The 16,094-nt window shown below is 35.9% G+C and overlaps 1 protein-coding gene across 3 annotated transcripts in view; it reads left to right on the forward strand.

Moving 5' to 3' along the window:
- ROCK1 (Rho associated coiled-coil containing protein kinase 1) overlaps positions 1-16,094 on the forward strand; it is an 86,909-nt gene that overhangs the window by 43,371 nt on the left and 27,444 nt on the right. For all 3 annotated transcript variants that reach the window (XR_014183389.1, XM_082046138.1, XM_082046137.1), the window contains exons 9-20: positions 661-752; positions 973-1,132; positions 3,671-3,737; positions 7,567-7,655; positions 9,237-9,285; positions 9,826-9,961; positions 10,330-10,421; positions 10,550-10,796; positions 12,267-12,373; positions 13,332-13,482; positions 14,561-14,721; positions 15,581-15,765. Coding sequence is in view for 2 of the 3 variants with exons in the window: in XM_082046138.1 (XP_081902264.1) it covers positions 661-752; positions 973-1,132; positions 3,671-3,737; positions 7,567-7,655; positions 9,237-9,285; positions 9,826-9,961; positions 10,330-10,421; positions 10,550-10,796; positions 12,267-12,373; positions 13,332-13,482; positions 14,561-14,721; positions 15,581-15,765 (1,536 nt within the window). In the remaining variant the exon portion in view is untranslated. The remainder of the gene's footprint in view (positions 1-660; positions 753-972; positions 1,133-3,670; positions 3,738-7,566; positions 7,656-9,236; positions 9,286-9,825; positions 9,962-10,329; positions 10,422-10,549; positions 10,797-12,266; positions 12,374-13,331; positions 13,483-14,560; positions 14,722-15,580; positions 15,766-16,094) is intronic.

The raw sequence follows: 16,094 nt of genomic DNA on the forward strand, positions 1-16,094 counted from the left end.
TATGTATACTGGGGGAAGGGAAGTCCTGCTATTATGGGTATGTTTACCTTATAAATTTAGTTTAAATATGAAGTGTTACTTCTTAGTAACAGCTCCTGTTACCTTGGTCAGTGTTGCACAGTGTTGAGGAACATGCAAAACAGATTCTTTCTGGATGAAGCTAAAGCAAAAGGTGCATTTCTGGAGTGCCCCCAGCTCTCAGTGGGCATTCAGGATCAGGGTAGAGTCAGCCCAAAGGAAGCCCACCTGAAATGTGTGTGTGTTAGGTCTGTTTCACTTTGTGAGTACACTCCTGTTGTATCCACACTAATTAATATGAGCATAATGTTTGCTTGAGAACAAAGGAGGGGACCTGCTGCGTTTGCTGGGCGGCATGGTGTTCAAACAACAGCATGAGCTCCCAGAAAAAGTGGAACGTAGCTGCTGATTGATGGAAACAGTAGCAGCAGGACTTCTTATGGACCAGACTTAAAACCAGACTGTGTTCTGAAATGTAGCTACTATGCTATAGATATCATCATATGAAAACTTTGAGATATGTCTGTTTCTTACCTTAGTTTGAGAGGTAATTCTTTGTGGTTAGATTATGCCTTAGAATGAGTTTTTCCTTCAAAATTATATACGTAATCTTCCATGATTAACCAAAACACTCTTTAACAGGGAAGTGAGGCTAGGACGAAATGGCGTAGAAGAAATTAAACGGCACCTTTTCTTCAAAAATGATCAGTGGGCTTGGGAAACTCTCAGAGATAGTAAGTATAATACTTTTCTCAGAGACAGTGATCTGTCTTATGTATTATGTTAGCAAAAGGACTGCTGTATTTCTTTTTAATGGTATTTGAAGTTTTATTTACTCTGTACCAAGGAAAGAGATTTCTTACACACAAAAGAGAAACTTTCCACCCCAAATTCTTGATTGTGTCACTTGAGTAACGTAATAGTCATTATTATACTGTTCTGCTTTCTTTCTAGCTGTAGCACCGGTGGTGCCTGACTTAAGTAGTGACATTGACACTAGTAATTTTGATGATCTGGAAGAAGACAAAGGAGAAGAAGAAACATTTCCCATACCAAAAGCATTTGTGGGCAACCAGCTTCCTTTTGTAGGATTTACGTACTACAGCAACCGTCGGTATGTATGCAGAAAGCAAACTAATGGTGTGTTCTTTTGTCAAAAATGTTTCTGACTTTAACCAACCAGTATTTAGATACAAGCCTTTTCAGATTCTTATTAATGATTCAGAATCCTAATAAATTATACTCTTTTGACACTTTGATAATGATAATCATTACTGCTAGTCGTCACAACCTTAAAATATCACATTGAATTTGTGAATGTCTTATTCTGCATTAAGCATATTATCTAATGGTGTTGCAGAAGCTAAGCAAGAAAAATGCACTGTTGCTGCTGCTAAGCAGAGCTGCCTGCAGAGCGCTGAAATATATATATAGAGTCACGAATCTGGGATATGTGTCACTTTGTTTTACTGCAAATTACTATTCCTGAGATGTATAGGAAGGCTCTGTACTTTACATCAGTGTTTCTGCATGTGGTAAATTAAACCTTGGCTTGCTAGAAATATTTTCTACTTGTCTGTTACCTGCTTTGTAACTTTTTTTTTTCCCAAAGTACTAATCCACTGCAGAGTGAGATTGTGATGCTTTACAGCTTTCGCTGTTGCTTAGAAGACTTTAAATTACCTCAGTTAAAATGATATTAATTCATACTTTTAACAGTCATTATTATTGTAGGCAATATAGATAGCTATAGCTACATTAAAAAATCTTGATAACTTTTTCTTACTTTGAAAGCTGCTTTTAATTGTGGTGAGTGTCAGTCAGGCTTCAAATGGGCTAAAACTTCTAGTAGACCATATCAGATAGAGACTATTAGTTTTAATAGCGTTTCTGGACAGGAAAGCCTTAAAGGAAATAAATCTCATTTTTGTCCTTGGATAGAAGAAGAACCACTTTTCCAAGCCTGTGGTGAAATTCTTTCCATCTCTGCAAAGAGTTGGATTTGTTGTTGCTTTCAGCTTGGTAAAGTGTAGAAGGATTTGCAAGCTTTGCATATGGTTTGTGAGTTCAGCAGTTTAGGAATTTCACCTACTGTTCTGACTTTAGTCTGTAACTTAAAGTCTTAATTTTTGCCTTGCAGGAAGATTTTGGAATGTATTATCAAGAAGGTGAAATAGCATACAGAAGCTTGTTCATAACAGAATTTTTTTTTCTTCCTTCTTGGGGGACAGTATAGGGAATCTAGAGAACTGAGTGGCTGTGTTTTGCCCTCATTGAAGAACTCTGCTACTAAGTATTATCATGACTTTGTAGGCTTGCTAGAACTAAAATGCTGTCCTAGAATTTAATTTTGTTCCATAACACTCCACTGGTGTGATAGTCTTGAAAAGTCTGAAGTGACTGGTCATACGTACTTGCTAAATCCTCATTTTTGTTCCCTTTTTGTACTGAAGATAGTTCAAACATTTTAAAGTGAAAATTAAGAAAAAAATGGCACGTTTATCTCCCCACCTCCTTCAGTTTCATCTTATTGATATGTGCTGCAGAATACTTTCTACAGCTGTAATCTCGCAAATAGGCCGTTTTATTATTGAACTTCACCTATAACACAGATTTTGGAATATTAGCTGAGTATACTTTGCAACCCTATCTGGCTTGGGCGTTCTGTTCTGGATTCTGATGGAGCTGGTGCTGTGCCTGTTTAAATATCTCATTCTCACTGCTCAACAGCACTGGTGTGCAAAATATGGTGGCTTCTTGTACTCAAGACAGTGAGCCCCTTTCTGTAGGGAACTGTTCCATTTCCTCTTTGTCGTTTGATTGTCTGAAAGCAGGCTTGATGCTGAATTTGGCCATGGCTTTGGATATGTCTTTGATTTTACCCTCCTTGATCTTTTTGAGAGGTTTTTGTAGATGTGAAAATATGCATATGAAATGGAAAAGAAGATGTGTCCATCTTCCTCAGGGCATGTGTTGGAGGGTTTTTCCTCACATACTCTGGTGCAGTTAGAGATGCTTTACATCTCTAGATCAGTTATCAGGCCAAGAATATCACATCGAATACCAAAGCAATTTGAACGTAGTAATTTGGATTTATTTACCTGACTTCTCAGAATCATGACAAATAGAAATTTGTGGTATTTTTAGAAAGCACTTACATAAAATAAGAACGCTGGCTTCAGTGCAAACTTTTTGTGTGGAGCTCTTAGTAACTTTGTTGGAAGTTACACAATCTCTGCAGAGTTCACTCCATTGCTGCTACTTGCTGCATAAGTGCCTGCGTAAATATTTATGGGATGGAAGCCAGTGAGAGTGTTGTAACCATGGAGAGCAAAGATTTTATTAATGGTTATTAAAAAAAAAAAAAGTGGTTGTATTAGTATTTGGCAGAAATCCTTTTTTTGGAGGTCTTCTACTGCAGTTTTCTGCTTTGCCCTTTACAATAAATTATATGAGGTTTTCAATTAAATGTGATGAAATCTTAAAGTATAATAAATACAGAAATGGAAAAATCTGATTATGTTACTTTTTGTTTATCTACGTTTTGGGGCAAAAAATCTGGGGGTTATGTTTTAGGATGATTGTGCTCAGCGTTTTCATAACTTTGCTTTTAAACAACTCCTAAAATAAAACTTTAAAAATGTCTTTACAGGTATTTAGCTGTTTCTGCAGAAAATTCCAATGATAACAGAACGGGCTCCAATGTGGATAAAAGTGTGGTATGTTTCACTAATTTTCAGCTTTATTGGATCCTAGCAAAGAATCTATTGCATATATGGGAATAAACTGTTAGAGTTCCAAATGTCTCAAATTATTTTAGTGCTTGGAATATGGGAAATCAACTCATAAGTTTTAACAGTTTATTATGGACTGCCTGTTAAAGTTATGGGAAAAGCAGAATTCCAGTCCTTCATATAGCATTGGGTTTCCTGAATTAAGATGAAATAGCTAAAACTGCATACTCTTCATGTGGAACTGTATTCATAGTTTTTATCTTTAGAAGTAATAAAGTGTTTGTGTGGTATTTTTAGAGGGCCTTATTGATCCCAGGTGTACTTTGGCTTTGCGGCAATCACAGAGTCTGGATGTGAGTGGGATGTGAAGCTTGGGCTTTCCAGCAACCTGCCAGTTTAACTCTGGAGCTGGACTTCTGTGAACCAAGTGGAGGTGGCAGATAATGTACCCAGCTTGGGGATTCTCTTCCTTCCCAAGGCTGCCCCACAAGCTATTGGGGATTTGGGCACTGCGGAGCTGCGTTTATAGAGTAGTTCACCTAGCACAAAATGGTCAGGAATTCTTTCAGTTACTGCTTCCCAAGCTTCTTGGCAGTCAGGCTTCCAGGAAGGTAAGCTGAGGTGTTGGAAACAAGGCCTGCTTGGATTCTGTCTGAGTTCTGGTGTAAATCAAACTGTTCCCTTAGAATGGTCCGATATTTTACAAATTGCTTTTCCAGAAGAAAACACTGTAAAAACATTGGTAATTAATGCTAAAAGAAACCTTCTTGGCTTTGACTATGGTTTACTTTGTTGGTATTGTGTTCTGTTACATTTTCCATTTAAAGCAGAAGAGAAGCAGATATTGATGCATGTTCCCTTTTCTCTTAAACATGCAATATAAAGGTTTTAATGACATATGGTATTACTCAGAGAAAACTTGTAAAGGTCAGAGCAACTGATTTTGTACTTTATTGGGCTAACTGAATTTATTAAGCATTGAAGTGTCTTGATTACTTTATGTATGTTGTTGTGTTTCATAAATTTTGTTCTCATAAGCATTTGGCTGTTGATATGGTAAAATTTAAAAAACAGCCAGACTTTCAGATATTTGCAGGTACTTAAAGCTGTGTGGTGGCCTTTGGTTGACTCTGAAAAGAGTTACTGAATGGACATGTAATAATTAGCGTAATACATGCACTTATATTGTAGTTAAAGATCTCTCAAGAGTCCTGTCTGTATTGTCAGGTGTATTTTGAATGTCTTGTCATTTTAACAGTTTTGGGAGGTGAAGCTCTGGAAGGATATGAGTGATATAGAGAGGTTTAAATAAATGTTAAGAATTTACTACAAGGTATTTTTACCCTACAGTTCTTTCTCAGCTGTTTTTCTTTCGTTACATGCTGCAATGAAAACGGTAACGTTGACACATGGTTAGCAAATTAATTAGTTCTGGAAATATAACACGAGATGTTACCTGGTCTGTCTGCATTTTGGCATAGTACTGAATGTCTTCTGGGAGGAACCGAGTGCCAGAAGTTTCCAATAAATTAATTGCGTTTTGGAAGTGTGTAAACTTCACAGAATTAGGCTGTGAAGTTGGAGGAAAAGTGAATTCAATGTCCTTTGATTGAATTTCAAACCTCTTTGAAGATCTGATTATTTTACTTTGTCTTAGTGCTACCATAACCACCTGTAAACAGTCCAGATATTAAGAAAAAGATTAACAGATTCTTTTGTACTGGGTCTTCAGTTTCCTTCATTGTTTAGGGTGCAGAACCAGACACAGGATGCCGTGGTGGTTAAAAAAGTAAAAAAAATATGGCAGTTCCAGAGGGGTTTCTCCTGGCTTCTATGCTGTAGACAGGCTTTTCCATACTCCTTTCCTCTCTCGCCTCCTACTCAAAATGGAAACGGAGAACAAACTAAAACATAAAGGAATGCTTTTATACTGAGTTAATTGTAACTCAGGATTTTCTTAAAGTGTTATTTAGTCTATTGATATCAGTTTGTGCAAAACTTCTCTGGAAGCCGTTTGTCTCATACTGATGGAATTAGACTGCTCAGCAAGCTTAGACCCCTTGGAGTACAACACTATAAAAGCATCCAGAGACAGACAGAAGCAAGAGGAGGCAATGGAGGTCCAAAACAGTAGGAGTCAGTACAGAAATGCCTCCAGTTGCCAGATGTCTTTCTGGATGTGTTCCTCATCTATCCCATTTAGTCCCTCTATGCAACCTGTCTGGAAGAGGTATAAAATGAGTAACCAAGAAATGGAAGAACAGTTATGTTGAAACTTCTTTTTCCTGTATTTTTGTGCATTAACTGTGGTCCCTTTTTACTAAAGTGAGAGCTAGCCTTTACATAGTCTTGCTTTGTTTTTTGACTACAACTATTGTCTCATCTACACGGTGTTATGTTGTATGTCACAGCAGCAACTGGTTTTCCAGAGCTGTTCTGTATGTGCTGAGAAGTCTATTTTTTCCAGTATTTCCTTACTCTCTCAGAGCATTGTGATAGGTAATGGCAAATACATAAGTAGAGTGCTGAATATATAAAATATGTAGCTTCTGGTTAGTCCCCAGTCACCATGTCTGCGTTCTTCCTTTGAAAACTTCGGAGCAGCTTAAGAATGTGGAAGAAAGAACAAGGAGGAAATGAGAAAGCATATCCAGTTCTTGAGAGCACCTGAGTGCTCTGTGCTTTATTTCATACTACAATGGGAAGGAAAACAGATAGAAAGTAAGGAAGTGAGAAAAATGCCTGCCTAGAAGTAGGCAAATACAATCTCACCTATAACTTTCTCATTTAATATGGTTAAAGCATGCTACCATATGTCTCCAAACTGAAATCTTAGTCTAGGACTGTAGAGACGGCAGTCCTTGTTGAGAACACTTTCTGTTGCTGTCAAAAAAGAATAGACACAAGTGTTATTTGTCTCCTCTTCATGATTTTAGTGAGCACTTCTAGTTTCTCTACAAATATTTTCTGAGAAAAGGAAAAAAGGAAGAGGCAGATGTAGGAGGAACTGTACTATTGCTCCTTTTTCTGGGATGATTGTGCAAAAGGAGTCATGCAGTTGTCAGAGTTTTTCAAGTTAGAACAAGGAACAAGAAAGCAAGGAGTCAGAACTACTTGAATATGTTGCTTTGAAGAGGGTCTAGGTTAGGTCTGTAATTCTTCTCTATGCATTTCCAAGGGAGTTGAGGGAGATGTGGGAAAGCTAAATAATCCTGACGAGATCAGCAAAAAGGTTTAAAAGAGTGAATCAGTGCAGGCTGACCTAACGAGCTTCCTCAAAGGTGACACCATCTTGTTAATGGAAGATTTTCCTGATGTTGGAGGGACATTAATTTGCCCCGAGATCCAGTAGAAGGTAGATATTTTAAGGATACATGAACAGGATGAATTTATGAATTTCTTCTACTAGCAAACAAACAATGTTCTGTTTTAACATCTGAAGTTTGTTACTGTTTTCAAACTTTAGTAAAGTGCTAGCTGTAAAAATGATCTCTATTAAATAGATGTTAAAAGCGTTTTCTTCCTATTGCTAATAACTGACAGGCCTGGTTCTGCTTCCTGAACTCATTGAGAGCTTGAAGAATTTTCTGTGTGTTCAAATGATAAAACTGCGTAATAAACTTGTTTACTGTAATTAACTTTTCTAGAAATTTGGGGGTGGGGGATATCACATTTTAATAAGGTAAAAATCTAGTGTTGAGATAGGAGTGAGTAAACTGTAGTACAACCGAAGCAGCACTGAATATTCTGAAGTCCTTTTTTAAAGTTTTTAAATTTAATGCATGTTCTTTCATGTACCAATATATATTTAAAGCTGGAAAATATGCAGAAGATGATCTATGAATTGGAAGAACAACTACATAATGAAATGCAGTTGAAAGACGAAATGGAGCAAAAGTGCAGGTGAGACTTTGAACTTTAATTGTTTACATAATTTAAATATATCTAACACTTCACTTCTGTATTACTGCTTTAGGGATTACCAGAATAACACTAAGAATGATATTGTAGATCTCCAAGGGAATTCCAGGCCCAGGTTTAAGTAATTCTAAAACAATATTTGAATTGTTTTCTTGACTACAGTATGAAGAAAATGTTTTGTTTTCATTGGCACCCCTGTAACACGTATTCTTTCTGAACACTTGAGTATTTGACTTTACTTGATACCCTGAATTCAGGTGTTTTATTGGACTGAAGTATACAATGATCATGCTGATTAGTTTTAATGTAAAATATTGTATATATGTCATGTATTGGATTAATAAAATTAACTGTCTGGTTTCTAAATACATGGTACTTGTTGGAAAAGCACATTCCTTTTTTTTTTTTTTTTTCAGTTACTGATAGATAAAAACAACTATTTGCTTTCTACAGTCTTGTTTCTATCATGTTAAAGAAGTAGCTATCTGAGAATTTGCCTATTTCTTGGAGCTACATTTATGAACAAACAGTTGGGATTCTTCTTTTCTTATAAGCAGAAATTTTTACTCTGATTCATGCAAACTAAATTCCCCTTCAGTTAGCTCCTTTTCTTGGAGACTTTTCCTGAAGGCCTAAATAAAGCCAGGAGGCAACACTAGACATATGATATAGGAAGAATTTAAGTTTATGAATTAGGACTACAGTGTGTAGGACTACACAACCTACTTATGTGGGAACCAGTAGCCAAAATAGTCTAGTGGAAATTTAGACTGTGTGACGCTGTCACTTAATCCCAACTGCCCTGTTCACGTGTTTGGATTGTGTTCCACAAGCAGGATGTACTTGGCTTGGAAGATATTAGATAACTGTCTTCCTGCACAAGTGTGTCTTCCAGTATGTGATGCCATTTACTGCAGAGTTAGGAGATAGGATATATTGCTGTAACGACTCCTTGTTGTACCTGCCAGGTAACATTGTCTGAGTCCTTTTTGTTTTCTCTGAAAAGGGGTAAATAGCTGCAAAAATGCAATAGATGTGTCAGTGTTATTGCCATTTAAATGAGGTTTTGCTGTGTACTTAACCTCACTCTTTGTATAGTACTATGTTCTAATACGTTCCTTCAACAGAGAGAATTCTAAACAATATTATTTAAATATCTTTCTCCATAGCAGGGAACTGTCTACTGTTGAATTAATGAACCATTTTAGATATTTGGCAAGTTCATCAACTAGAGGAAGTTTTAACAGTTCACTGGAGTATTCTAATGATAGTCTGTCGTGTACATACACTGTTTTTACATTTCCAGATTAAGGGATAAAATGTGGCACCTAAAAGTTGTCCACATATAATTTGCAGCAACGTTGATAAATACTTAATAATGTATTTTACAAATTATTCCCAGTGATTGGTTTTTTTTTTTTTCAATTTCAAATGTTTACTGCAAAATAGTATTAGCCAGAATGTAATGTTTTAGTAATGGTCCCAAACTATTTCACTAGAAAAACCACTATGTATAATGTATCCTTCTCAAATATTACTTCAGTGGTTTTCTTTTATTTCTAGATCTTCAAACATAAAGCTAGACAAGATAATGAAAGAACTGGATGAAGAGGTAATTTTTTTCCTTACTGAAGCCTTCTTAGCTGGGTAAAAAATGTGGGCAGTAGTTTCATGATTTAACATATTTCTTCTGTTACTAAAAATATCGTTGTGAGTTTAAATTTGAGACCAAACCATCACATTTCAATACATAGCACTGGGAGATAAATTTTTATTTGTACACATTTTCAAAAACTTTTTCTTTTGGCAAATGACACTAAATTAATCTTTCCTCTGCTAAATGTTTTGCTTAATCTTGCTCAGAGCAATTTCTCTGGAGTTTATAAAAATCAGTTACTCTAAAAAACAGTCTATGTATAGATCATTTTCTACTGAGTCCTTGCATTGTCTCTTAATACTTTTAATAGTTACTTACGTATAATCACATTAATGATGGTTTTTCTAATTTCGTAAGTTTTGCCTTTCAAGGAAGCCAGAAACCCATTCATTTGAAATAATGCATCAGTTTCCTTGATTAGTTAGTTGCAGAGATACTGGTTTAGGGATCATTCCTTAAAATGTAAATAAAAAATAACAATGCTTATAATTGTAGGGAAGTCAAAGAAAGAACTTAGAATCAACAGTGTCTCAGATTGAGAAGGAAAAGATGGTATTGCAACATAAGCTAAATGACTACCAAAGAAAAATGGAACAAGAGAATGAAAAAAGACGGAATGCGGAAAATGAAGGTATGCCGTGTTGTCCAAACATGGACACTGATGAGGTGTATGATATTTTTTGGAGAAAAATTTGTGACGTTAGCATCTTAAGTGCTACCCAACTTTAACGTGATCTTTTCAAATAATGAACACATATGTTGAATTTACTTTTTTTTAGTTTTAACTAGAACATAATATTTTTGTCTTATTTTCAAATTATGTTGTCTACAGTGTGAATTGTTCTGCAAACACAAAATTTGACTTAAAAATGGATATAAGAAGCAAAAAGTCAATGAAAGACTTACGGCAAGAATTTATTTGAGCATGTTGGTGTAAAATAATAAAAAACCATAAGGATTTTACAAATTCGATGTATTAATGATGTAATTTCTCTTTAGTGTCTACACTAAAAGATCAGATGGAAGACTTGAAAAAAATCAGCCAACATTCACAAATTACAAATGAGAAGATAACACAATTACAGAAACAAGTATGTTGCTTTTGTTCATTGTCTTCATTATTTCTTAGATTTGAGAAGCAGTATTGAGCATTCAGATACAACAAAACTGGTCCCAATAATTTTTATATTTGAGAATCTTGTTTGTTTTATTTTAACAGCTAGAAGAAGCAAATGATTTGCTGAGGACGGAATCGGATACAGCAGCAAGACTGAGAAAGGGTAACACAGAAATGAGCAAGTCACTAAGTCAGGTAGAATCACTGAATAGAGAACTGCAGGAAAGGTGCAGAGTTCTAGAAAGCATGAAACTGCAGGTGGAGAAAGATTATTACCAACTACAAGCAGCTTTGGAGTCAGAACGAAGGGACAGAAGTCATGGATCTGAAATGATTGGAGAACTACAAGGTAATTCTTCTGTAATTATACTGTACCGAAAAAGTTGTGATAATCCTACTTTATTACATACAGCTACATAAAGGGAGGAAAGCCACCTGCAAACCAAATGTCTCTTACTAGAACAATTTCTGAAGATTAGATCTTGCTTCTTGATTGTGTCTGAGCAGCTCTTGGGTGCTCAGACACAATCAAGCTCAAAGAGTGGGAAACCACTGATTGAAAGTCTGTCGGGCTGTCCTGACTAAAAGTTTGAGTACAAAAATATGAAATGTTGATATAGTGCTAGAGAAGACATGAGAGTCTGTCTGACTGTCTTGGTGCAACAGCCAAGCTGATGTACCCTTGTGGTGGTTGCTGTGGGAGATGAGGAATAGTTCCTCAGTCCATGGCAGAGCACTTGAGACACAATTAGGTGAATGCATATTGTATTGGTACCTGTAGATCTATTTGAGACTGATGTTCTGCATAATGTGCCTTGTCTACATATTAGTGGAGTTAACATCAGAAAAGGCGCTTGTTGAATAACACAGTAGAACTTGGATTAATGGAAGAAATTTTGCATATTAGATATTGGGAGTGATGGAAGGCAGGTAGCAAGTTTTGCATGTGATTGATTTTTGTGAATTGTTACTAATGGCATGCATAAGGAGTGGCTGAAAAGATCACTTTCCTTTGCAATGTTGTCAAGATTTGATTGCAGGTTGACAATAAACCGTGGCAGATGCTTTGTTAACCCCCTCAGCTCCCTTGCCACCCCCCGCCCCCTTCCCACTAGGGAAAGGCAATAGGAGGGCAAAGAAAAAGCAAAGAGAGAGAGTTGGAAAAAGTTAAAAATGTTTTACTAATGCTACTAATAAAATAGAGAAAATAATACAAAATATACAAAACCAATCTTGAAAGTTCTGGCAAATTGGAATTACTCTGGCAGCTGTAGGGCCAGCACCTGGAAGTCCTGGGCTGGACTCTGCAGCCAACCGGAGCTGGATTCAAGGATGCAAAGTCTGTCACTAGGCCTCAGTTGGCAGGGACAGCAGGCAGTCCTTCCCAGATGTCGGCCATAGTTGAAGAAGAGGAAAAAACGACCAAGGCCCTTGTGATCTCCCACTTTTATATGAAATATCACGTGAATGGGATGGAATACTTAGCTGGTCAGTTTTAGTCACCTGTTCAGTTCGCTCCTCCTTGCCTCTCTCACTTACGGGATGTGCATCCTTATCAGCGACTTTGCATTCCATTGCTATGTCTACCAAAACATGTATCCTACTTTAGAAAAATGCAGTTACTAAGAAGACCATAGCTGAAAGGAAAATTCACTGAAAGAGAAACTTGTCTTGCTTTTAACAAAACCAGGACAAATGTACAGCCTGAAAAATCTGAAGGTGTAAATATTTTAGGGGCCCAGAAATCATTAAAGGTGGAAAAGCCTATCAATCTAAGTTAAGTAACTAATATGGAATCATATTTCATTTCTTATGGCAGTTCGGATTACAACTTTACAAGAAGAAGTAAAAAACATCAAAAACAATCTTGAAAGAGTGGAAGCAGAAAGAAAACAAGCACAAGATATGCTTAATAATTCAGAAAAGGTATGGTAAAATGATGTTGAGCTGATGTTCTTTGTCAACTTTTGACTATTATTTTCAAATAGTATTTATTGATGTCCTCTGTTCTTGCTCTAAATCAGTCTTTTGTTAAAATTATTAACTAAATAGTGCTATTTTACTAGCTCATCAGTATGTTAGGTCTCACAAGTCCTCTTACTTGTAGTTTTGGGTATAAAATTCATGTTTGTCATTCACTGTCACTGATTCAAGGATCCAACGTCTGCCAGTAGCAATTTTTTTTCTGCCTGCCTAACTGTCGCTGCAGAGACTTACCTCCTGAAAATCTATGAATTGAACTTTTTAAAAACCTGAAATTTAAATTTCTGCTTTTACTGGATTTTAATCTGGCTGGATCATAGCCAGACCTTTTGATCAACTTTGGAGCCGAACTATTTCAGTTGTTTTCCTTCCCTCCTAAAGAATGGTAGCAGCATGTTCCCCTTACATTTCTGATCCCCTCCTCAAGATAGAGAAACAAGAAGAGTAAAAGAAAATCCTGGAAAAGCCCTTTTTCCAGATAGGCTACATTGTTACCTGTATGTTTTGAGGTCAGGTAGAGACTTGCAGTGCTGTGTGGTCTGTCCAAATAAACCAGAGAGATATGACTACCTGTGGGGGAAGGTGCAAGCAGTTACCGTTTCTTTTTCTTTGGTGTTACATGAAGCTGCGATCCAAACACAAGTCCCTATCTCTCAAAGCTCATCTCCAGTGCTTGTTTCATGAGTTACTTTGAAAGGGTGGCAATCTCAACAATGAAATAACATAGTTGCATCCAGGTAACAACAATAATTCACATTCCTCTGTGCTCTAGTGTTGTCGTTGGATAATTTCTTCATAACAAAAATCTAACACTATAAAAAGGAAGAAATGAAATGTGTTTCCCTCAGGTATTATAGAAATATTATATAAATCTGGTAACTTTTTTTTTTCTATTCTTTAGGAAAAGAATAATTTAGAGATAGATTTGAATTACAAACTCAAATCATTACAAGACCGGTTAGAACAGGAAGTAAATGAACACAAAGTGACTAAAGCTCGGTTAACTGACAAATATCAGTCGATAGAGGAGGCCAGATCAGTTGCAATGTGTGGTAAGTGTTTCTCGCACGTGTTGGGTAAATACATAGTAGAAGGTATTTAGATTATGATATCTTAAACCACAGTGTCTTATAATTTAAGTACTCTTATACAAGCGTTTAATCCCTTGTATAAAGAAAATGCATATCAAAATTTTAAAACATGCATAATGAAAAATATATTTTAAAAATTTTCTCTAACATGGTGCTTGTACCATAAAAATAGCATTGTTTCTTAATGTTTTGAATATCTTACTGTGTTTGCAGTTCAAAGCCTGCCTTGGCTTCTAAAATGCTTTTGAATCTTGAAGTTTTGTCTAAATGGAACTGAAAGTATGCATTATCAAGACAGATGTCTTGGAATATTAGTTCCTGTGTAACTGCATTAAAAATATCAGTGTTGTGTTAGGCTTGTCTGAAATGTTGATGCTTCTTTTATAGATACATGCCCATGAATTAAAGACATGTCTTGATATCTTAATTTTATATATATATATGTATGTATGTATGTATGTATGTATCCAGGGAAGTTGTGGAGTCACCACCCTGGAGGTGTTTAAAAGGCGTATAGATGAGGTTCTTAGGTACATGGTTTAGTGCCAGAGTTAGGTTATGGTTGGATTTGATGATCCCGTGGGTCTCTTCCAACCAAAATGATTCTATGATTGAATACATCAGGTTTTCTTTGTGAAGGTCATCAGTACCAGCATGTGTCATTTATAACTCTTCAGAAATGGATGATAGCATTTCTTTTCTTTCCATCTACTATCCATTTGCAGAAATGAAACTTTGCCTTTATAATGGTTACTTCAAGAATTTGCATTTTTTAATTTCACTATTTATCTTTCAGTTGCCAATATAATATTCCAGTGCTTGGAATGCAAATTGGAATTCTATTTCTTTTTTAGTGTTTCTTGTAATAATGCCAGGAAGTTTTTACTCAGTAATCAGTCCATCTAACAGCAGAAGAGCTTAAATAGATTCACAAAAGAGTCTGAAAAATATTACGATATTTAAGGCTGTGTTTACAAAAGCGTTATTGCAGATGCTACATGTTCATTTTTGTTGTTTTTCTTTCCTTAATCTTGTTTAGAAATGGAAAAAAAAGTAAAGGAAGAAAGGGCAGCAAGAGAAAAGGCAGAAAATAGAATAGTTCAAGCTGAAAAACAGTGTTCTATGCTGGACTTTGACCTGAAGCAATCTCAGCAGAAACTAGAACACCTTCTTGAGCAAAAGGAAAGACTGGAAGATGAAGTAAGTGAAATTTTCGTCACTGATAATTTTTTATATAAATAAGAAATTATAGTTGCATAAATAAAAAATAAAATTCACTTACATTGAGCTCCTTGTATAGTACATCTCTCAGTAGAGCTGAAGACAGTTGTTGGCCTAAATGGTGCTATGTAGTTTCCACTTGCTTCTTAGGTCTTGGATGCCTTAGGTATTCAAGCCCTTAATTTTATATAATGCAATTTTTTGTGTTTTCTTTTTCTAAAGGAAATATTTGCTTGTGAATTTGACTCTGTACTCTGATTGGTTTTGTGGTTCTGAGTTTACATTCTCCAGAGAAGCATTTTTTCAAGGAAATGCAATTAGAAAACTAGGTACTAAGAATAGTAGTTTCATGCATACTTTTTCTTCACAGGGCACTGGAAATGAAGGTTATAGCACCTTTCTTTGGGGTCACAACTTGTGTAAATTAGTCTTTATATAGCTGGAAGGCTGCAGTTCTTTCTAGGGTGAGAAGTTTTTAAGACCTGAAATCCACAGAGAGGTTTGCAGGACTTTTCTGCTGAAGTTAGGTTTCTTTCAAGTTAGGTTTCTTCTAGTGTTGCCTTTAAGATAAGATAAAACACATTTGGGCCTTTGAAATAAGCCAAGTATGGGGAAGCTTTATCATCCTGCAGTGTCATATCAGTACGTTGTGTAAGGGCAGCAGCTTTCTGTAAGATTGTTGTACTGAAGTGTTTGGAGATCTACGAATATTTTTACACATTGTACATTGTGTAGCATCTAGGCAGCGGTGTTTGACGTAACCCATATATGAAACACTTTCAACCACATGCAATTAGTTATTCAGCAAATGCTCTTAAGTGGAATATTTCTCATTTAGGTAAAGAATCTAACACTTCAGCTAGAACAAGAGACGAATAAGCGAATAATGGCACAGAATGAATTAAAGACACAAGCTTTTGAAGCAGATAACTTGAAGGGTTCTGAAAAGCAGCTGAAACAGGAAATCAATACATTGTTGGAAGCAAAGAGATTACTGGAATTTGAGTTGGCTCAACTTGCTAAGTAAGTAAAAATCTGAAGTAAAATGGAAAAAGTTGCTTAATTATACATGCACTGTTTTGCTTGTTCCTATTGGTGAAAACCGTTCTCTGGTGCATAGGCATTTTTTCCTAAACTAAAATAATATTTTTAGCTGCATGTTATGATTTCTGTATGTATCCATCAGCGTTAGAATATTTTTGTTATGAGCTATGATGAGAAACAATTCTTGGCTCATCGTTCTGTGTCAAGGCATATATGCCATTTCTATTTGAGTGACTTCTTTATGGATTGACTATGATACTACTTATTAAATCATGTGGGACTTTTAGTTTTACTTCGTGGGATTCTTT

The sequence above is a fragment of the Streptopelia decaocto genome, assembly GCF_964273445.1.
Source record: "Streptopelia decaocto genome assembly, chromosome: 2".
NCBI classification, from domain to species: domain Eukaryota; kingdom Metazoa; phylum Chordata; class Aves; order Columbiformes; family Columbidae; genus Streptopelia; species Streptopelia decaocto.